The following is a 23,807-nucleotide window of genomic DNA, read 5'->3' as shown; positions in this document are numbered from 1 at the left end:
ACCAACATGTTTTGAATGTCAACTTGGCCTAGCAGGAAAACTGTGTATGCACACGCTATTGTAGGGGGCCCAAGACATGCTTACATGCCTATTGGACTGGAAGGCTGGCTTGTCAGTGTCAGTTTTTACTACACACCTGAACGACTGTCTCAGTTCCTCTGTGGGTGTCTCATTGGATATGTAATTAAGTATGTTGATATATGTCTGGGCTTCTCAGTTACTCTATGGGACTCTTAATCTGTATGTAAGGAGCTCTGTGGATAGCTTGCTGGCTGTGTTAGTGAGTTTTGGGTTATTTAACTGTATATGCACTGCCTCCACTACTGCTGGATACATAAGATCTGTATGTGTGTGTGAGTGAATGTTTAAGTGCCTTTGTCACTGTGTGGCTATGTGTATTGGTGGCTCTATCCTCTTCCACATAGGTATGTGAGTTACAGTATGGGTAGGTGAATGGATCTATAGCTGGACATATGGGTGTGCAAGTGTGCATATAACTCAATCAAACTTGAAACATATCTTATCTTTTAAGCTCATAGCTTCCTCCCTATGGCCTACCTACATCCTAACTAAGCAGTGACCTGAATGTAGTAGAAAAGGAATTTAATGTTTGCCAACATGTTTTGAATGTCAGCTCAGCCTAGCAGTAAAACTGTGAATACAATTCTACTATAACAGGCCTGAGACATGTTTGAAGACCTACTTGTCTGGATGGGTGACTTGCTAGAGTGAAATATTCAGTACATAACTCAATTAGTGTAGTTAAATACCCTAAATCTCACTAACACAGCCAGTAGGAAATCCATGCAACACCTTACATACCTAATGAGAGAATCATATAATAACTAAGAGAGCCAGACATATACAAACATACATACTTACATATCCAATGACACACCCACATAGGGACTGAGACACTCATTCAGATATGTACTAAATACCTGACAATAACAAATCACCCATCCACACTAGTAGGTCTTTAAACATGTCTCAGGCCAGCTACTGTAGATCATGTGTAAGTGTGTTTTTCTACTAGGGTGATTTGACATTCAAAACATGTTGCTAAGCCCTAAACTCCTCTTCTACTACATATAGGTTACCCTACAGTAGAGTGTAGGTAGGGAGAATAGGGCAGGGTGCTATGTGCTTAAAAGATAAGACATGTTCTTTGAAGTTTCAATGAGTTACATGCACACTTACAGACGTATATGTCCAGTTATACATGCAGTCTCCTACCCATACTGGAAATCACATACATATTTACATATTTCTAAATACTAAATACCAATAATACATCCAGACAGACAGTCACAGAGGAACTTTTACATTCACACACGCACACATACAGCTCTTATGTTTCTAGCAGTAACGAAGGCAGTTGCACATACTGTTAAATTCCCCAAAACTCTCTAACACAGCCATCAAGCCTTAAACTGCCCTTCTTCTACATACAAGTCACCTGAAAAGTAGCCTGTAACTAGGTGAAAGGGATGGTAGTATGTGTTTTAAAAGTAAGACTTGCACTTTGAGGTTTTAGTGAGTTGCCTGCACACTTATAGCCCAATATGCCTAATTATACATCCAGTCTCCCTTTGAATGCTTCCCCTCACAGACCTACTTACAGAAGCATAGAGAGAAACACACAGCCAGACAGAGAGACACGTATACATTCACTCACACACTGACATTCCACTTATGTACCTAGCAGAAGCAGAGCCAGTTGAACCCACAGTTACAAACCGCAATACTCAGTAACACAGCCAGTAAGCAATCTATGGGAAGCTGGCTGTGTATATACTATTACAAAATGAGGTATAGTATGGACAGATTTCAGTAGAGGCTTTACAGAGGCTCAATTAGATAATACTTATGCTCTCTTTTGTTGTAGTGTGAGCGAGCAGTTAGGCTTATCAGAGGGCAGTGCTAAGCATTTGTTGTACACAGACATGCAATAAATGATATACAAACTCAATTACAAAATCCAAGACCAATGGTTAGTAAAAAGAATACTTTCAGTATATTTTTGGTATAGAACCAAAAATACTTTGTTGCATGTAAATAAGTTTTCCAGTATCAATGCTTTTTAGTTTTGAAAAGATACAATACAATATTATCGTATAGGAGGAAACACAATCAGCAATATGCAGGTAAATAATTGATTTAAAATATTGAGTTTCTTGATAAGGAATCAGTATTAGGTAAGATTCAGGTAACTGACAAAACTGTACAACCTGCAGCACTGGGCGGGAAGGATGCAGAGTTCAAACTCTGTGTCTGGTGCCAATTTTATCCAATGGATAAAGGGGCAATCAAAGTGGTACTAGTTACAGATAAGTAGCATGGTTAAGTAACTCAGTCTCTGAGGGTTAAGGCATGCACAGGGGGGCCACAAGGCAGTATCAAACTTCCACCTTCAGCGGTACAGGGATGGCTGGGTGCAGAGTGCCAACTCAGCGTCAAACTCCCAATGCAACCCAATAGGGAAACTTGAAGTAGGAAAAAGGCTGCAGGCTCAGTCCAGTAAGCTGATCGAAGGAGACCTACAGCTTAACAGGTAAGTTGATATGCGCTGGAGCATCAGGAGACCATTGTTGATCCCCCCAAGGCCCAGGGGCTACGGGTGCAGGGGTGTCCTTTGGCATAAAAAAAACCTTTCGGGTGCAGGTCACGGTTATGGGAAACATTGTGTAGAGGCTGCAGGCATCGACGTGGAGGCTGGGAGGGGTCAGCAAATAGTGGACTCCTGCTCAGAAATGCTGGGGAATGTTTGCTTGACGGGTGGACCACTGGGACACGGGATCTGTGTGTTGGGTGCAGAGGTAGGCGGTTTCACTGCTCTGCAGGCAGATGTTCAGTCTTTGAAGGTCAGTTTTCTTTTGGACAGGTCCGCAGTCCATGGGAGATCAGGAGTCTTTATGGAAGGCAGGCAGTCCTCCCAGGGTTTTTGAGGTCACTGGTCTGCGGGATGAGTCGTGGAGTCTTGCAAGGTTGGAAGTTTGCAGACAGTCTGGCAGGACTTAGACCATGTCAGTGGCTGGAGCTTCTTGTCATGCAGTTCTCTTCTTCATAGGTTATCTGTAATCTGAGGATTAAGGTTCATGGGTGCCCCTAAATACTAACTTTAGGGGCACTACAGGGGTCAGAAGGTAGTAGCCAATGGACTACTTACTTTGAGGGTGCCTATGCACTTTGTATGACCACTCTCTATAGGGAGGAGGCATATCCCTAACCCTATTGGCTAGAGTCCTCCAAAACAATATGGAGAATTCTTAAAGGAGAGGGTCACTTCAGTTCAGAGTACCGTAGGGGTGACCCTGACTGAGAGGGGACCCACCTCTCTTGCTCACTAATTTTCCCACCGACCTTGCTGCCAAACATGGGGCTTGTTCAGGAGGCGGGCATCCCCACTAGGTGGAGAGGCCCTGGTCAGCATAACAAAGGACAGGAAACCTTTGAGGCTCACCACCTTTCTATGCTGTTCCTGCTTTGGGGTTGGTGTGAAGCACCTTCACCCAGAGCATACCTAGTTTATGACACATGAGAGCACATGGCTCCCACCCAGTCAGGCACATGTCTAGAGGTAGCAGGCTGGTGGGGTTCATTCAGGCACACACTAGCGAGTTGGTTGGATTTCAGGGAGCACCAGTGAGGTGCCCTCTGGGATCAGTGTGGGTTTATTAAGCTGATATGTTTGGTACCAAACATTTTGGAATTCCGTGAAGCCGTCATGGAGCTGTAGAACTCATAGTGACATGCTCCTAGCCCAAGTATGCAGTATGGCTTTACTGTGGACTTATAATGTCTAAGAATGGACTTAGACACTACAGGGGCATGTCTGCTCATGCAGTTATGCTCTCCCATGAGGGATAGTGTACCCTGCCTTAGGGCTGTAACGCCTGCTGCAGGGGTGACTTACCTATGCCTCTTGCAGTGCTGGTAGTCCTGACACACAGAGATGTGTGCGAGTTGAACTCTTCACTTTTCTGTGCATCAGAACACGCAGGCTGCTGAAGCAATATGCCTGTGTTTGGTGAGGGGTCTCTTAGGGTAGCATAATACATACTGCAGCCCTTAGAGAAAAAGCCAAAAAAAACCTGTTACTAGAACTAATTTTTGTAAAATATGCAGTGGCGAACGGAGGTATACTTCCAGTACTGAGCCATTCTCTAATAAAGAAAGGTATTTTCAAGAGAACAAATTGATGAATGCAGTTAAAACAACTGTTCGATGTTATGAGGTGAAAGATCGCACTCCTTTTCCAAAAGAGGAGATTGTTCAAAGGAATAAAGAGGAAGTGATAAATGAAAAGGTACAAGGAAGACATAGACAGGCACCTGTGTACAAATGGAAGTGTAGCAGCATTTGCAGTGTTCGGCAGGAATAAATTGCCTTATTGAGAAATTTCCATGCAAAAGTCTGGAACAGAAAATTGGTATTTTGAAAGGATTACATCCATGCATATTAAGGAAGTATACACACTTTTAGGGACATTCACTAGCATGTCTATCAAAGAAAGTGTTCCAATGCAGCTTTTACCACTTCAGAATCTTAGCTGTTCACCACTCTAAAATGCAAAATTTTGTTAGGATTTTTTATCATGTATAGTAAAGTTATCTGGTGAAGCTTGTCATGAGTTGTCAATCATATTGAAGAAACTGAAGCTTTTAATCATCGACGAGGTAAGTCTGATTTCAAACTCAATACTTGCTTTCATACACTTAAGAATGCATAAGATTTTAAAAACAGACTATGATGTGCTGTTTGGAGGAAAGCATTTAACAGTCTTTGGTGACCTACTGCAACTTACCCCTGTGAGAGGACAGCCTGTTTTCAAGACACTATTCCATAATGAGACAGGATATTTTTGGGTAAGTACTGTCAATGTAAATATTTGGTTACAGTTTGAAAACAAGGAACTACTGAGGAGTATGTGTCAAGCTTCCGACATGGAAAATCAAAATATTCTGAAAGGACACGGAGTAGAAGTTCTGACAAAACAAGGGGAAGTTTACCTTAGGAAGTTTTCTTATCAACAAACGTTTCTCAGCACCACAACTAATGTTCAATTTAATTGCATAAAGTAAATCTAAAGTTATTTTATTGCTTACTCTTCAAGAGTGCTCCAACTTCATTGAATAAATACTGAAGCTGGAAAAAAAGTAATTTTGGAAATTACAGCTATTGATAAAATGGAACAGCAGGGAGAAACAATACTACTAACTGAGCAGCTACACCCAAACTTGGATTCTTTGGAGAACTCTGAATAGAGGACTGCAGAATTAGAAAAGCGTTTAAGCATGTGCCAAAAGCGTTGAGTAATTTTGTGGGGTAATTTAAATGTGGAGGAAGGGTTAGTAAAGAGTGCTATGGTTAAAGTTATTGATTTCATTCATTTTCCAAATACGGATGAGGTTGAGTACTTAGGGCCGGATGTAGGTCGGTCGGTAACGGCCGAAAATCTGTATTTTCGGCCGTTACCGACCAAGATTCACAAAATGGTATGTAGGGCCACATATTTTACAGATTCGGTAAATTTACCGATCGGTAAATTTACCGAATCTGTAAAATACCGAATCGGTATTTTTACCGATTCGGTAACAATGAGATGTAGGTGGGACTCTTCTGAGTCCCACAAGCCTTACAGAATCGGTATTTTACCATGAAATCCAACTTCATGGTAAAATACCGATTCCGGTGTGCATGCACATGTGTGCATGCACACCTGTGCCATATGACAGGCAGACCTGCCCTTAGGGCAGGTATGCCTGCCACATGGCCCCCCGAATCTTTTTTGGGGGTGCTAGAGGGTGTCAAAGTGACACCCCCTGCACCCTTGTCAAAATCTGTATTTACTGATTCGGTAAATACCGACCGGTAATGCCCCATTCATTCCTATGGGCTTCAAAGCCCATAGGAATGAATGGGGCATTACCGGTCGGTATTTACCGAATCGGTAAATACAGATATTTACCGATTCGGTAAAAGGAACATCTGGATGTTCCTACATATCCACCCCTAAGATTTACCGATTTTTAATTACCGAATCGGTAGAATTCGGTAATTAAAATTCGGTAAATCTATTTTACCTACATCTGGGCCTTAGCCACAAAATGTTATCTGATTGATGGTGTGAAGTAGAATAGCCGATCTATTGTACGCATTTTGCTTGTATATGAAATATATGTGTGGGGGCAACAGTTTCCAGCGTCTCTAGCATATGCTGTAACAATCCCTAAATGACAAGACTTATTGTAGACTCAGCTTTTATTAATATTGAAAGTACAGTATTTAAAGAAGGTATGTCTTATGTAGCATTATGCAGAGCTAGAACATTGTCTGTTTTGTTTGAGTTGAATTTGATGATAGGAAAGTTAGTGCTGATGAAAGCTGTGTAAGAGAGTACAATCAGTTAAGAAGTCTAGACGCTCCTCATTTATGTCAGTACCCTATTTATGAGAAACAGATAATCTGCCCAAAATGGAAGTTTGCAAAAGAGTTGACGGATGTACAAGAAAATAAAGGAAACAAGGACAAGCTAAAAGGCATTGAAAAAAAAATGGAAAATGAGAGAGATATTGTAGGATACCAATTGGAAAACAGTTCTGGTGTCAACTGCTATGCAAATTTTGTTCTCAATGTATTGTTTCATTGACCACATCTTGTAAATCAAGTTCAAAAATACCCAGATAAGAGGTTGTGTTCTTCACTGTATCATTTGCTTGAACGTTTACTCAGTGACAGAACTGTAATACATTCTGATTCAGGCATTCAAGACCGTTTTAGATATATGTAGTGGATCGCTAATATTTACTTTGAACACTCGGCAAGATGCACAAAATTTATAATGATCGTACTTGGAGTTTTAGGAGAAGAAGTAAAAAGTGATGATTTATTTGGACTGAGTTACAAATGGATCCATGACTGTGAAGATTGCTCTTTTACATCCATCACTGAACTAAATTCTGATATTTTTCTGTACTTAACACTACCAGATTACAAAACTGTGCCATTTGACAGATTGATTAGAAAGACAATCCAAAATATGTCCTGCCTAAATTGTACATCAGATGTTATGTTTTTGTTGCATCTACAAAAAAACTGGAAAATACCTTATTTTAATCTTACAACAATGTAGAGCAGATGGATATAAACTGGAAATTAAAATTACAAATGTGAAAGCTGGACAAAAATCAATTCCTGGAAGAACTTATACTACTATAGCTATTATCTTTCACAAATACATCTGGACACTATACTATTCGGAAAAGTAAAAGTAAAAGTGGATGGACGGAATGCAATGACAGCACCCTTCAATTCAAGCCAAAACTGCCTTTCAAACTACGTAATTGTTACCTCTTGTTTTGTCAACCAAAGCTCGAAGGTATATTTTTGGGAAAAAAGAAATGCGCAATGTTTCTTGTACATGAGTTGTGAATGTTTTAAACAACATTCAACCTAACCGGGGTGATGTCTTCAAAACGTTTTCCAAAATATCCACAGTTCTTTTATTTTCAACATTCGAGTTAATATAGCATTTGGATACTACACTCTCTCAGCCACGCCCCGTGGAGGGAGTTTCAGTGGGGTGGAGAGGCGGGGCGGGGGAGGGGCAGGATGGGCAGTGCTAAAAACTAGAGTATGGATAATTGAAGGTAAGTAAACCATTTAATTATTAAAACGAATTTCGTAGCGCGCCCTGCATCGCAAAATGCAATGCAGGGTGTGCTCTCTCACTAATACAACCACTACCATACTTACTCATTCAGCTATGTAGTCACTCACACAAGAACTCACTCACCCATGCAACAACTCACACAGCCACTCACTTACCCATAGGGGCACATACATAGACATTCACTCATCCATACAAGCACAAGTACACTAAATTAGTCACATATACATCTATTCATGCACCCATTCAATAACCCATACAGGCACTCATGCACCCATTCAATAACTCATAGGTCACTCACACACACACTCACACACTGTGACTCACTCACACGTTCACCCACCCATATGGAAATTCACACATCCACTCAGCCACTATACAGACACTCAGACAACTACTCACTCACCAATACAGCCACTGGCAGAGCTACTCACTCTCCCATAGAGCAACTCACACACACACTCACTCACCCATATCCCTTTCATGCACTCACTCACTGATACAGCCGCTGACACTCCATACAGACCATACAGTCACTTGCAAACACACTGCTCACCCATGTAGCCACTATCCTCTCCTGTTACCTCCAGTATGCCCTACACAGCTGGATTGCTAAGAGGATGTTTGAGGCCGCAGCCCTTTCTCCACCCCTCTGCAAACATGCCTCCTGAGGCACTACTGATTGGCAGAAGAAGCCCACTTTAGTCCTGAGGCCCTCAAGAGCCAAGGGGACTTCATCCTCCAACCTGCAGCATGTTTGTAGAGTTGTGGAGAAAGTGGGCATGGCCTCTAACAACATCCTAGCAATCCTGCTGTGTGGGTCTTACTGGAGGTAACCGTAGGGGCTGTTTGCCTCCAAGGACCCTCTAGAGGCAAGGGGACTTCATACCCCAACCATCAGTACACAGGAGGAACGCTTGCAGAGTGTGGAGAAAGAGAGAGGGGCCTCCGGCGTGTTGCCAGGCTTTTTTTAATTATTATTTTTTATTTTTAGGCAAGGGGCTGTGTTGTGCCCCCAGGGCCGGACTGACTACCAGCCAGTTTGGAATGCTGCCGAGCTTGGGCTGATTTCACTGCGGAGGGGGCTGATTTCATTCATGGAGACCTGCGTGTGCTTTGAAATAATTAAAGCAAAAAATTTTTATTTAGCACACGCAGGTCTCCATGAACAAAATCAACCCCCAGCTCAGCGGCATTCCAAACTGGATGGTAGCCAGTCCGGCCCTGAGTGCCCCTTCCCTGAGCCAATTTCAGCAACCAGAGACCCCACCCCATGAGGCCAGACATTTTTAGAATGGGGAGCGGGCCCCTCACCCCGGACCGCTTTGCCCTGGGGAGCACATCACTCGGGGCCCAGCTTTCGTGTGTTTAAACTTTTTATATTTACAGGGAGTGGGGCCTATTTTGGCCCTGGGGATCCTATCCCACGGGCCTACCCATTTTTAAATGTATTTCTTTGAAAAATGGGAGAGAGAAATGACACCTGCTCCAGGGCCTAGTTCGGGCCTTGGGACCACATCCACTGGGGTCAGGCCTCTACTGTGAGTTCCCTGGTCCCACTCAGGCACCTACTCATCTGTTGGGGACCGTGGAGAGCCTTAAGGCCCCCACGGTCCCTGTCGGCTCCCCACATCCTGCTGAAGATGGCAATGCTTTTGGACAGAGGGAGCTGCTGAACATGAAAAAGCAATTTTCTGCTCTGCTTCAAGGAAGCGAGAGCATTTTACATGCTCTTGCTTACTCAAAGCAGAGCAGCATTTGCTATGGCTTGGCGGGAGTGGTAATTCTCCTACCAAACCACAACAAGCAGCAATGTACCGGGGGGGCGTCCCGGAAGATTGCTGGAACCTGCCCTGGGGAGTGGCAGTCCTTAGGGTCATATATGGCTCAAGGAGAGGGGCCACATGGAAGTGGGGGTCCCCGGGGGTGTGAGGGGGCTAGAGCCCCCTACAATAATATTTAATTAACTCCCAGGGAGGTGGCGGTCTCCGGGAGTGGGAGGGTACACAAGTCCCCTGCATCAATACAACATTTGCCTGAGGAGGTGGCAGTCGCCAGGGCACAGGGGGTCAGGGAGTTTCTTTCCTGCCTCTTTTTCTTTGTTTAAAACCATTTTTCCTGTGGCACGGTTCAAACGAGTCACAAGATGGCAGCGAACACTTCCTATTTGAAGTGTTGGCAGCCAATCAGATCTCAGCACAAGATCTCCTGTAGGGTTGAAGATCCTCTGCATCCCCAGTTGTATATCTCAAAAACATTTGAATACCTCTGCAACTACTGAAACGGATTTACACCAAATCAAAAAAGGCATTTACCTTCCTGCCAAATTTGGTTTAATTCCATTCAGCAGTTCGGGCTGTAGCTGTGTCTAAAGGTGCTATGGGAATTAACATAGGGAAAATGAACTTTTAAGCATTCCCTGGTTCTCAGCCCCAGATTGACGGATCACCCCGAAACTTTCACAATAACAGCTGAAGTGAGTAGCTTATCAGTTCTGAAAGTTTTTTGATGATTCTCAAATGGCGCCAAAGTCATGAACAAATCAAAAAACGCTCTTCCTATGGAAACTAAGTACTGTAATTATACCTACCTACCTGCAATATATATGTATAAATATGGGAAAGGATATTTTTAGGGTTTAGGTTTGGGTGAGCGTATTAGGTGGCTAGGGTCCTTTTAGGGTTTAGGGTGGGTAATGGTATTTGGGTGCAAGGGAATTTTTAGGGTTTAGGATGGGTAAGGGTATTTGGGTAGGCAGGGCTTTTTTAGGATATAGGGTGGGTCAGGGTGTTTGGGGGCAATGTTATTTTTAATGTTTATAGTGGCTGAGGGAATTTGAGTGGCAATGGCATTTTAAGCATTTGGTGTGGCTAGGGAATTGGTGTTTTTAGTGTTTAGGTTGGTTGGTAATGGTGGCAAGGGTATCTTTAGAATATAGAATGAATAGGGGTATTAGGTGGCAAGATGTTTTTTGGGTTTAGTGTGGGTGAAGTTATATTTATATATATATATATACATACATACATATATATATATATATATATTCACTAAAAAAACATAGGTTTCAAGCAGGTTATATGCTAGGAATTATCATTTAAAAAACACTGAAATTCACTGAAACATAGATTTCAAGCAGGTTATAGTTAGGAATTATCATTTAAAAAACCTTAGAAATTGCCTAAAAAAAACATAGGATTTAGGGGTGTTATAGTTAGCTGGACATTTCACTCATACAAAACCATTGACCATTTCAATGCACAACATGACAGACACCGCGAGGTGCCTGTCATGTTGTGCATTGAAATGCAGGGGGGTACCATAGGTACCCCCTATGAGCACCCCCCACCCACCGGAGTCCCCAGGGGGCCCGCAACGGCCCCCGCAGGAGAACTCCGCATGCCTTTCCGTGGCAGCATTGCCGCCACGGAAAGACAATCACAAATGCCCATCATAATATGGCTGGCGGTGTCTAATAGACACCGCCACCATATAAACCCTTTTCAGCCCCGGCCGCAAGGCGACTGGGGCAGAAAAGCGGCAGACGGTCTTTCCGTCCGCCGCGGTACCCCCCGCCATGGGGTCATTCAGGATAGGATGGCGGGCGGATGGCCCCCGCCAGGCCGGCGGTTGCTACCGCCAGCCTGGCAGGGACGATCCGCCCGCCATCCTAATGGGCCCCTTAGATTTAAAGTGGATAAACATGTTTCCTGTGACAGACCCATAGGCCAACGCTTCAACACCCTCCACATACTCAGCAAGACCTTCAAATAGACCCACCCCCCAAATAAAGGAAGACCATCACCCAAGCACTCATCACCAGAAGGCCTGACTAGCCTGCAGGAATCAACAAATTTCTACTCCATAAACTCCAGACTGTCCAGAACACTGCAGCCAGGCTCATTCTCAGCATCCCACAACAAGACCACATTACCAAGCATAAACGAGCACTCCACTTGCTTCTCATCGAAAAAAGTGTGACCTTTAAGCTGCTCACACACACCTATAAAGCCTTCCACAACACCGGACTCCAATACCTTAATCTCCTTCCACCCGCCCAAAAGAAACCTCCACTCCGCTGACCAGGCCTTGGCCGAAATCCTCTGTATCCACAGAACCAGACAGGAGGCACACCCTTCTCCTACATCATGGCCAAGACCTGGAATGAACTCCCCCTCAGCATCAGATGAACCCCCACACTGAAAGCATTCAGGAAGAGCCATAAGACCTACCTTTTCGAGTCACCAAAGCTGCACTAATCCCTCCCACATACTCCCCCAGCACCTGTAAACCCTCACAGGTGAGTACAGCACTCTATACATCCCTAATTGCTTAATTGATATGCCACCACAGTGTGTGTTTGAGTGTTATCAACAGGCCCTGCCATTCGTTTGGCTGTCTGTAACTCTTAAGGGTGGGGAAGTGAGCAGTACTACCTTCTTTAATATACACAGAATATCTGAGATTGGCTTGGTTTGGCTTCATCTCTGAGAGCTACATTCAGAGTGCTGGTGAGCTACCAGTAGCTCCCGAGCTACTAGTTGGAGACCCCTGGTATGTATAGAGAGGGGGGAATTGTAGTCCTGAAGCACAAATGTGAAGGTTATTACACCACTACATGCATAATACATAGCACTTTGAATCACTCCATTCCCTAAAGCATGACTCACTGCATGAGTACATGCTTACTGACTTAATGATTAAATTAATATAAGTAAAGACATTGGGTGAATTCTTAATTGGTTGATTTTCACTTTAGTGAACAAAATAATTACTTTTTTTTTTTTTTTTTTTTTTTGAATAACTATATTTTATTTTTAATAGTTGACAAAGGGTATAGATTGATTATAAAATATACAAGTAGAACTGTACACAATTTGCAATTTAGTGAACAAATTACTACATGGTACTGAAAGACTCATTTTGAAATTGCAACAGCAGTCAAACTGTGTTTGCTGGAGAATATATATAGTGACCGGGGAATTGCAGGCCTAAAGCACAAGTGTGAAGGTGGTTACACCACTACATGCATAATACATAGAAGTTTGAAGCACTGCATACCCTAAAGCCTGGCTTACTGCAAGAGTGTATGCACTTATGTAACTGCTAACACATCAACCAACCAAATCATACTCTCTCAATTTTTCCAAATGGACACTGATTCATAGTGTGATTCTAGACAAATAACAGTATCCCTTGCAGTGTATAAAGAAAGATTAAAAATATTACATAAATAAATGTATTAAAACTCGTAGTAATGGAATTAAATAAATTAATACTTGGATATAAATGAGAATACTCAAAGTTTAATAGACAATATCTCTGCCATGGGATGCAGGGAAAATAGGGGTTTAGGCTAATGAAGAATAATAAAAAAAGTTTTACAAAAAAAGGGAATTTACTAGAATGATAAGTCGAAAAAAAAGGGGAATGAATTTTAATACTGGTATTAAAAAAAGTAACCTATAGAAATTCTTTAATAAGAAAAACAAATTTAGAAATTATACGAAAGTTAAAAAGTATACAAAGAGGCACGCTTACATAAACACGTGATGCACTAAAACAGTGGAAATGAGAACACCTGTCAACTGAAAAACGTGACTTAAAAGTGGGAGGAGCAATAAATTGATCCCATAGAGTGTTAAGTAACCAAAAAGTATACAACCCACACCCGTGGGAAAATTAGTATTGTTTCAGAGAATTAATACGGGCAAAGAAACTAAGAGCAAGGCAATGATTCAGGGCTGCGGAAGCATCTTGAAAATATCTTTCATTTGTTCAGAGGGAACATGTTGTTGATATATATTTAAAAATACATTAAACATTATCTTCCTTCTAGAGGAGTTGGATGAATTACGACGCAGGAAGGAAAGAATATCAAAGAGAGGTAAATTATCTGAATGGGTATATGTTTGATATTTTTATAAAAGAAAGAAAAACAATTTAAATGATTATAGAATGTGGAATGATTAAGTTTAAATGTAATATAATAACAAGTTGACGAAACAGCCATTACAAGAAATATAAGTTAATTAAGGAATTACTACGTGCAAAGTAATAATTAGGAGCGATACCATCATCTTGAATGTATCATTCATTTCCACAGAGGGATCATATTGTTAATGTATATTTTAATGTATATATAACTTTATGATCCTTCAACTGGAGTTGGATGACTTTCAACAGAGGATTTCAAAACATAATAAATAATATTTTTTTTAGTATGCAAATATTTCTTAATGATTGAAAAATGTACTATAAATAAACTATCAACGAAAAAACGAAATACTTTGGAATGAAAGAGAATACTCTTTATCTTCTGGAGTGAAAATGGCTAAAAGTATTTATATTGAGTAGTGCTTTCACCAATTTTCACTTGTGAAGATGAGGAGGATTATCTTCGCAAGCACTATTTTTGAAAAAAATAATATAATTGTGGCTTCAAATGTTAATAATTCTTTCCATTTTTAAAAATGATTGTTTAATGTAAGATTGAAATGAAATGTACATAAAAAAAGAAAGATGAAGTAGTGAGGGAGTGTTTGTCGTAGCACTTCTATTCTCCTTTATCTGAAAGTAAAAAAAGCCCAAACATTTAAATAAAAATGATGGGGCAACACTTATATAATGTAAAAATAAGGAATGAGTGCTTATGATAAAATAAAATAAATGTGGTCCAACATGTGATATCAATGATTGAAAAAATTATTTTGCATTTCACCCGCGATGAATATAAAAGACTCAATAAAAATATTTTGAAAACTTGTCCATTTTTCTTTCAAGGATGGTTTGAAGAATTATATATACATTTAATGAAAGGACAAAATACTCCACGCTAAAGGAGAAAAGTCAGCATAATTATGATAGAATAGAAAATAGAATAGTATTTTTAAATACCTTCACAGTCAACAAACTCGTAAGCACAGTAGACAGTTTAAAATAAAAACACCCTACCACAACTGTGGGCATATTATCAAGAAGGGTTTGAAACGCATTGTAAAATAAAATGTGTCACAAAATGGGCTACATACATGGTGAGGGTATCGTAATGTCACATAGAAAAAACAAGCCAATCAAATGTTTTTCAAAATCTGCGCATGGAAAGGGATTGGTTGGTAATACGCCTTCTTACAATGCATCACAACCAATGAAAAAGAGGTGTATAAAGTTTATGTTTTTAACATATGAGCAAATCAGATGCCCTTGCAACTACACAAAGCAAGAGGCAATTATTAAAGATGACTTGCTTTCACAAGACCCCGAAAGGCTTCTTGCAGAATAGGTACGCACTTATCTGCCAGACCCCATTTAATGATTAACCAGGCTCTCAATCCTAAACACGGCAGAAATCATCTCTCGTCACTTTCTCTTCTTCTAGGTTCACAGTGAAAGTGCGTGTCTCCTTCTCTTTTAACTCCTTTTTTTCATAGTAATTGTTACTCATACAGTATCCAGCAAATACCCCACAGATGCAACCCCCTGGATTTGCAATAGTAATTGTTACTCATACACTGTCCAGCACATACCCTACAGATGCACCCTCCTGGAGTTAGAATAGTAATTGTTACCCCTACACTAACCTGACCTTACCCTACAGATGCACCCTGCAAAATCCAAACCAGATTTACAACACCCTTGCACCACTTTCGCGTCACTTTTCCCATTTTAAAGTAATGCGGGGAGCCGGCGGGACCTTGGAGACATTGTGGCTCCTGCCACGATCCCCAACATTTCTTATAAGACCCAGGGGTTACGGTCCCCGGGAATATTAGAAATTACTGATAGCGGCTATTTTTACTGAAAAATAAAAGTTGCGCACCCAGCGCAGTGCTCGTTGCAGCCCCCTGGTGTGCACACGCTGAATGCACAACTCATAATCTGTAGGGTGCACAACTCCAGCACCTTTGCCGCACAAATTCTACGCGTTTGGGAACAAGCATTACTTTTCCACATCAGGAGCTACTAACATGCAGCTCTCCATGTGGAAAAGCAATCTGATGTACATTTTGAAAGAGAGAACAGATTTCTTTGCTATAGGAGGGTGGGATGGACACCCCGGGACACTGCAGGAATGGGCCCACTCACAATACATAAAGCCCCGGGGGTGATGGCCCCGCGGCTTTGAGGACCTTCAACCCCTTCCCCCATCTTTTTTTTCTTTTTAGTCCCAGGGGGTGATGATCCCCGAGGCTGGGGGCCCCTCCGGGCCCCACATAAAATTTAATAATTTTGCCCCCAGTATTCAAACCCCGTGGACTAATTATTAAAAAAATCTGTTTTATTTTATTTATTTTATTTGTGTTACGGCACAGTCCGCGCACCCTACACGTACCTGCCGGGTTTAAAAAAACAATAAAATTGGGCCCTGGGGGTCCTTCTGGGACGCCCTAAGCAGGTCTAGAGGGTAAAATTATTTCTACCCTGCCCCCTTTCTTCGTTTTGCACACATATTCCACTGACTTCCTCAGCCTTGCTTCTACTGAGTAAGCATGGGCGAATTTTGCGGATCTCGCGTTCGCGAATTTTGCGGATTTGCGGATTCGCAATCCGCAAAATCCGCGAATTCCCGCGAATTTGCGGATTTTTTTTTTTTTTTGTGTTCGCCCGTGTTTCTGCCAGTTCGCGAGGGTTTTTACAATTTCGCAATTTGCGAACTTACCTGTCGGGTCGCAAGTTTTGCGAACTTGTTGTTTCTACATGTCCAGCCTGTTTGGGACACTCTTCTTCATCACTGCCACTCTCTGTCACCACTGCCACTCTCTGACTACTCATGCCACCCTCTGGCCCACCCATGCCACCCTCTGTTTCATCACCACACCCTCTGGTTGTCCAGTGTACATTATTTTCGGCAAAGCAAAGCACACCTTCCCTGCCTCAAGTGACCTGAATTAATTTGGGGCTGATTAATGTGTCACAGAATATTTTTTTAGCTGGCACCTGCTTCCTTAGTGCGCCCTGATTAGTGATCTTTTGCACTTGCTAAGTGCTTTCATTGTTGCAAAATTAGTTACAACACCTGCCCTGCCCCAACTGACAATAATGAATTAGGGGCTAATTAATGTGTCACTGAAAGAATTTAAAGTTCCAGCCTGGCACCTGCTTGTCTGCTCCTTTAGCTGTAAATCAGGACCTTTGTGGCATACAGTTAAGGTCAGAGCAGGGTCACACAATAGTTGCAAGCAGGCAACCGAATTCTGGAGGGCCCCCTCAGGAAGCAATACAAAGAATCGTTACAAATCATGAGGTTGACCTTTTGCACCTGCTCATTGCTTTTGCTTTTGCTGAAATCGTTTTGCGGTTTTTTTCGCGCTATTCGCGGGGCGCGGCGTCGTGCGAAACCGACCGCGGAAGCCGCCAATTCGTGCGAATGAGCATTTTATTTTTTTGCGGCTTGTTGTTTCGCGAGTTTTTTTGCAGTATTCGCGAGCCGCTTGCAGCGCAACACGCGAATTTACCCCAAGGTCGAGTACGGGCGCGGCCATTTTGTTTGCGTGACGTATTTCCGTTTCCGCCCGCTATGTATAATCTCGCGCAGTAAGCGCATTGCGAGTAGAGGTTCGCACGAGATCGCGCGGGAAATCTAGAGGTTCGCACGAGATCGCGAGGAAAATCTCGCGCGAACTGACTTTCGCGCTCGGAAACGGGCGCCGGCCATCTTGTTTTTCATTCATTTCCTGTGTCTGGGCATGGTGTTTAATCCTCTTGATATCTTTCCCATCCTTTGCTTGTTTTCAGTTTTTTTTTTACGATTTTGCTTCTTATCTATCCCTCTCTTTTCCTAGCTGTATATTTTTGTCTTTTCTGCTATTTTTCTTTACTTTTAAACTACTTTTGTAAACTCTTTTCTTTTCTTCTTCCCTATCCTATTCTTTCTTAATTTTCTACTTCTTCCTACCTTACCTGCCCAGACCATGGTCAAGCCAGGCGCCGTGAAGCTGCCCAGGCACTTGAGGGCCGCAGCGGCGGCGGGGAGTAGTGCTGGACCCAGTGGCAGGACAGCAGGCGTGAGATCGAGGGGGGAGCAGGTGACGCGCCGGGAGATATTCAGCCCGGAGGAAGTGGGCGCGCTGGTGTACTTTGTCCAGCGCCGCCTGCCCAGGACCATCGCGGGAGGCGGCAGGATCGCGGCCGGCGGCTATAACATGCGGGAGCGCCGGAAGCGGTGGGAGAAGGTGTGCTGGGCCATATCCCACCTCTACGGGGTCCAGCGCACCTACAGCCAGGTCACCCATCGCTGGACGGACCTCCTGGACCGCGAGCGCGACCTGCTGGACCAGCTCGGCTTGGAGATCCCCGGCCTTGGTGAGTAGTAGTAGCCATTGGCATTTAATCACTCACTACTATGATGTTTTCTCCTGCTCTGTGTTGTTGTATTGCAAATATTTGTTTTTTACATGGAGCAAGCCAATAATGCCGCTGATGACGATTACATTGTAGTTAAATTATATTTCAAAATCTTCTGTGCATTTCAGGTGCACTGCTCTCCTTCTCAGTGGGGTTGCTACTATGCTTATTTGTTTTCTATTTCGTGGTCTCATTGGCCTGAGTAACTATTATGTATGAGTGTACTTAACAGAACTGCGTAATGCTAGACACTAGGGGGCAGATTACATTTACAAGCCCCTTGCGCCACGTTTACGTTGCCTTGCGTGACGCAACAGCGGCGTAAACGTGCCGCATCCCTGCAAGTCATTTACAGCATGACGCATCTAGGGAGATGCGTCACGTTATAAAGCCATGGGCCTGCACCACAATGGGTGCGTTCCTAGTACGCAGGGTGGGCGGTCCAGCGGCTGTGCGCCTCGCAAAATTGCCTGCGTGAAATCTACAAGATTTAACGCAGGCACTTCTGCGCCGCTGCTACGTCAATTCAATTCCTTATGTCTGCTCGAAGCAGGCGAAAGGACTGACACAGCATGTAAAGTATTGGGTGGCCCTGAGCATTACTGGAGTTGCATTGCGTTGGCGACGTGACTCCAGCGATGCGCCGCTCTTACGTGACGAGATGCGTCACGCAAGTGCCTACCCTTGCGCCAGGGCGCGCCGCATTGTAAATGAGGCACATCTGCCGTGTCGCAAGGGTAGTTTTGCGTGACGCATTTGATCTGGCGCATCTCTGGAGATGCGCCAGAACGCGTAAGTAAGTATGCCCCTAAGGGGCAGAATTGCAATTACCGTCGCATCCCTGCAAAGTAGCAGGGATGCGCCATTAATTGTGCGGCCCGCTACCACCACCAAACATGGTGCGCCGTATTTGCAATGCGGCGGCGGCGCCCCATGGGCCCAAAACGTCACCGAAGCTTTACTGCTGGAGTTGCGTCGCAACGATGGCGCAGCTCCATCAATGCTCTGGGGTACCCTATCTCCCCAATGCTGGGTCAAGCCGTACGTCTGCTTCAAGCAGGTGCAGGGTTTGTGTGACGCATCATTGTCCTAAAGGTGACTGATTGATATTTTGTAGATTTCCCTCAGCCACTATTAGGATGTGTTCCAGCGCAGGAATGCCCTCCCTTGCGCCGGAACGCCCCCTGATGGCGCAGGGCTTTATAACGGGATGCATCTCCCAAATGCGTCACGTTGTTATAATATTATACGCCGCACCATGGCGCCCTTTTTTGTTTAGCTGCTGCGTCACAAAAGTCACGCAAGAACGGCGCAAAAGAGCCGCAAGGGCTTAAATCTGCCCCTTCCTTTGTAACCCTGACAATAAGAAAAATAGTGGCGGTGGATTGATAGTTTGAATATTTAAATGACTGGTAATGTAGCAGGCAACTGTTAGTGTTGTCACTGATCTGACTGAAATCACAATGGAGTTTGTCTGTCACTTTGCGTCTTGCCTGCGGACTGCTGCCTGCCAGTCCTAGGTGAACGTTTCAGTACTTTGTTTAGTGAGTTACGTGACTTTCGAAGTCACAGGTCCGCATATAAATGAAAAGTAACCATAATCAATATAATTTCGCAGAAATATTTTGTTATTGTTCTTTTGAAAGTTTGATTTGGTTGACATTGACAAGCAACAATCATCCATGTTTTCTGTTCTTTCTTTCATGTTGTACGTCAGCTCCCCCCAGGGGCGAGAGGAGGACACAGGAGCAGCAGGCGGCGGATGCTGTTCATCAACAGGGCCAGGATCGGGCAGGCGAGGGCTCCTCTGCTGGCCCCAGTAAGTTTTCATTTTAGACTAGTACCTATTTTTCCTAGCGTTCCTCATTTGACTTTTTTCAAAATTGTCTTTGCTCTTCTTGTAGACTGTATCTAAATTCTTATCCTGCCTCTACTATGACTCCCTGTGGTATTACTAGATTATTCTTATTAGTCTGTCTGTGTAGCTAACTAAGATTGCACGGTTGGCGAAACTCCCATGATTCTAGTCAGCAATAGCTCTATCAACTTAGTGCAGTCCTCTGGGATTGTCCATAATGTCTTTTGAAGTGTTCTATCTGGACTCATGCTTGCAAAAATTGCAAAACCTTTCGCTCAGTCACTCTAGTCTGGACCAAAAAACACAGATTGTATTTAAGTTTAAAAGCTTTATTAAAAGTAAACACATTTATTAAAATGAAGTCATAATAAAACTAAACGTTTAACTGATAATGGAAAAGTGGTTAGTGCTGACGATTAATTGAAGACATTTCTTGTGGTCGAGCCGAGCTCTCACCTGGTTTCAACTTGATCTTGTTGTTAGAAGTCCATCTTCTGTCTGTGTGGAGAAAAATGGTGCGTGTTAAAAAAACAGCCTTCATCAGTTGTGCCAAAAAGTGCAGCAAGACAACCTTCCCTGGAAAAAGGGACATTTTTTTTTTAACTTTAACGACAGTCACAAATTACATTGTTTTCACATGTCTTCATTCCTAGACCAAATACTAGTGACTGCTTTATTCTAACATTCTTAAATGTACTTTGTAGGTGGAACATCTGGTGGCGGGGCCAGTGTGGAGGTGGTGGTGCTCGACACCGAGGCGGAGGGCGAATCGGGCGATGCTTCAGGGGAGGAGGCGGCGGCGGCAGCTGTGAGAGTTGAGACGGTGGTGGTGGCGGCCAGAGGTAAGCTCTTATATATTCCTTACTTATTGAGATTGAAGACTAGCTGGGAAGGCAAGAATATGAGATGCATGGCTGGGTGAATGATGAAGCAATGATGGGTGGAAGGACAACAGCCTGGGTGGGTGACACAGAAACTGTATGTGTCCATATACCTGGATCATGCTACTATCTGACTCTTAGATAGCATATGTGTATCTAGAGCAGGGGTACTCCTAGTACGGCCCGCGGGCCGGTGGTGGCCCGGCAAGCCTTCGTTGGCGGTGCGCTGACCTTGCAGACAATCACTGCTCCCCCGGCCCCCACAGAGCAGAGGCTTTTTTGTATTTCACCTGTTAGCGCCCCTGCATCTCCACTCTGACAATCACTGCTCCCCCGGCCCCCACAGAGCAGAGTGGAGATGCAAGGCCACAAAGAGGTGAAATAGAACTAAGCCTCTGCTCTGTGGGGCCGGGCAAGCAGTGATTGTCAGGGTGGAGAAGCAGGGGCGCTAAAACAAACAAAGCCTCAATAATATGTTAATGGTCTTTTAAAGACCTGTTAAGTACTTTGGTGTTGTTGTCTGTGTGTGCGCGTTGAGGAAGCGGTCTCAACCCGGGCTGAAGGCTGACACAGATAGACACACACACAGTGAGATGACAGAGGGAGAGGGAGGGCAGGAGGGAGAGAGAGATGGAGGGAGGGCAGGAGGGACAGCAGGAGGGAGAGAGATGTATGTAAATGCTGGGTCTGGTGGCTCAGTGGATGAGGGCATCTGCTGCAGGGACCTGTGTGCAACCTCATGGTCACAAGTTATCGTTTTGCTTTAGCCCCGCCCCCTCTGACTCCGCCCCCACCAGTGCGGCCCTCGGCCCCAAACTACACTGTAAATGTAGCCCCTGAGAGAAAGTTTGTGAGTACCCATGATCTAGAGAGAGTAGACGGTCAGTGGATGAAGTAAGTGTAACTTTGAAGAGCATGTAACACTAACACTGCACCCGCACGTCCGTTCCAGTGTAGGAAAGGCAAGGAAAAGAACTTTTAATTTTGTCCAAATACTACCATAAATAGTAGCAGTAGTTTGTATTGCAAGCACTGCATAGATCCGGTTATTATGGTGGCCACTCCCTACCTCTCTTAATAAGTTTAGTAGTACTCAGTCATTCATGTGTGGATGTATCACTGCCTGTCACTCAATAAAAAGCAAAGCACCTAAAGTCATCCCATATATAAGCAAAAACATCCCATGTGAAGTGATAGATAATCAGATTATTTATCTTCTTCAATTTTCCATTTCTAGTACTCATTTCCACTGTAGGGTGAAAGTTAAATTAATTAAGCAGTAGCCCTTGAGTTGTAACAGAGTATTCTCAGTGCCACCCGTAATAGAAAAGTAAGAGATTCACCACCTGCATGTACTGGACGGGTACAGTAACGCAACGGCAACGCAAGTCTAGGTCACTCCTCATGGCGTGCGTCTCTTTTTCTCGGGTGCAAGTTTACCGCGCTGGCATTATGCCGGCTTGCAGAAAATAACGTACCAATTTTCCAAAACAAGAGACAAGAAGAAGAATAAGACTGGTGTACTTTCATAGTCGACTCCAATGGAAGTCCACAGTGCTCATAGAATTTGTTCCTTAAACTCCCACTAATGTTAGAGCAAGGATGAAGAAGTGTGAGGTTAGATAGATACTGGCCTCAATAGTTATGTAATGCGCTTGCAAGTTGCTAGTTGTACTGCAGCACACATTTCTGCTGAATGATTGAGTTAATCTTAAAGAGCATTGGTTACAGACTATGTCTTTCTTTCTTCATATAGGTTCTCCTTCCAAACGAACAAGGAGGAAGGAGCTGGCTAGAGCGGCCCGGCAACGGAGAATCGAGGCCACTGTTGCGGAATATCGGCGGCTGGTGGCCCTGGAGGACGTGGAAAGTGTGCGGTCGACAACAACGACAACGTCGTCCTCCGTGGCCTCACCGGCTGCCACCGTGACCCAGCACAGTGGTCCACCGAGACTGAGCCGGGCTGCCAAAGGCAAACGCCACCGCCGAGCAGCAAGGCCAACAGCTGCTTCTCACAGGCCTTGCACCTGCAAGGCAGTGAAGGCACGCCTGCGCCGCACCACCCTGATGGTGTCCCGCCTTCAGCAGGAGCTCGCCTTGCTCCGCGAGGAGCATGATGCCCTGGCCCAAAAAGTGAACAGCATCCACCCCTAGTGTCCCTTGCCCCTTTTTTAGAGACTTTTGGGGGGTGGGAATTGGGAGTTGGGTTTTTGGGGACTTTTGAAGGACAATCGTTGGGGTTAGGGAGGGTCTTGCGGGAGATTATTTTGTTAGGGATATAAATATACTTTTTCAAACTTTATCTGAGCATACCTGTTTTTTACTGCTTGCCTGGTGGGTGGGGGTTTAACGTTGACTGTTTTCCTGAAAGTTTAGTTCCATTTTCTTCCTTTAAGTGTAAATGCCCAAATGTTTTCAACACTAAGTGCCTCTCACAGACTAAGTGAAGTGAATCCAAGAGTCCTAGGACTTTAGTAGTACTACCTTCAGGCTCTCGTCTCTCGTACTAATACTCCATTATACCCCCAAACCACCAAACGCTTATCTTACCTGTAATTTGTGTTTGAAAGTAGGGCTAGGCCCAGGGCTGGCTCCACGGGAAACACCGAATAACGTTGGCAATCTTGGTCGGATAAAATTTCCTCATAGCGGTGGTAGTAGTGGTGTGCCACAGTGGCAGTTGCATGCCTATGAAAAAAAAGAAAATGAAATCTGGTTTGTCCTCCTGAGCAATTCAACGGTACAACTGAGAATATAGCAGGTGACAGAAGTACAGTAGAGCAGTGCCACATTGTAGCCTAACAAATGGTAAAGTATAACTACTAATTCGGTTGAAGTTCTTTCACATTAGCAATGGTTCTTTGTCAAGCAGAGTAAGAATATATCATCGACAACTGTGGAAAGAAAGAATGCGACAGTACAGGGCCTGTGTGGAATTATTGATAACTATATTCAACATAAGGTCTCTGTAGCCAGATACCCGAGAGCCTTGCTGGTCACTATAAATCCATTCACAACAACACTCAATGGGGTTGGTCTGGAAGGTGTCACGTTT

At 43.8% G+C, this 23,807-nt stretch overlaps 1 protein-coding gene across 1 annotated transcript; it reads left to right on the top strand.

Moving 5' to 3' along the window:
• Positions 1-20,075: 20,075 nt before the first annotated feature.
• LOC147709331 (uncharacterized) lies at positions 20,076-23,054 on the top strand. The gene is made up of 2 exons (XM_086925465.1): positions 20,076-20,713; positions 22,509-23,054. Exons 1-2 carry the CDS (start codon positions 20,563-20,565, stop codon positions 22,904-22,906), a joined length of 549 nt encoding a protein of 182 aa, XP_086781591.1. The 5' UTR covers positions 20,076-20,562; the 3' UTR covers positions 22,907-23,054.
• The last annotated feature ends 753 nt before the right edge of the window (positions 23,055-23,807 follow it).

The sequence above is a fragment of the Lissotriton vulgaris genome, chromosome 6 (assembly GCF_964263255.1).
Source record: "Lissotriton vulgaris chromosome 6, aLisVul1.2, whole genome shotgun sequence".
Lineage (NCBI taxonomy): Eukaryota > Metazoa > Chordata > Amphibia > Caudata > Salamandridae > Lissotriton > Lissotriton vulgaris.
Note: the sequence above shows the minus strand (reverse complement) of the source record. Positions and strands in the feature narration are given on the sequence as shown.

What these genes read in the sequence shown, in the direction of transcription:
- LOC147709331 (XM_086925465.1), top strand. Translation starts at nt 20,563, where the DNA reads ATGTACTTTGTAGGTGGAACATCTGGTGGCGGGGCCAGTGTGGAGGTG. An exon ending in GGTGGTGGTGGCGGCCAGAG is followed by an intron (nt 20,714 to 22,508) that starts GTAAGCTCTTAT and finishes TTCTTCATATAG; the next exon opens with GTTCTCCTTCCAAACGAACA.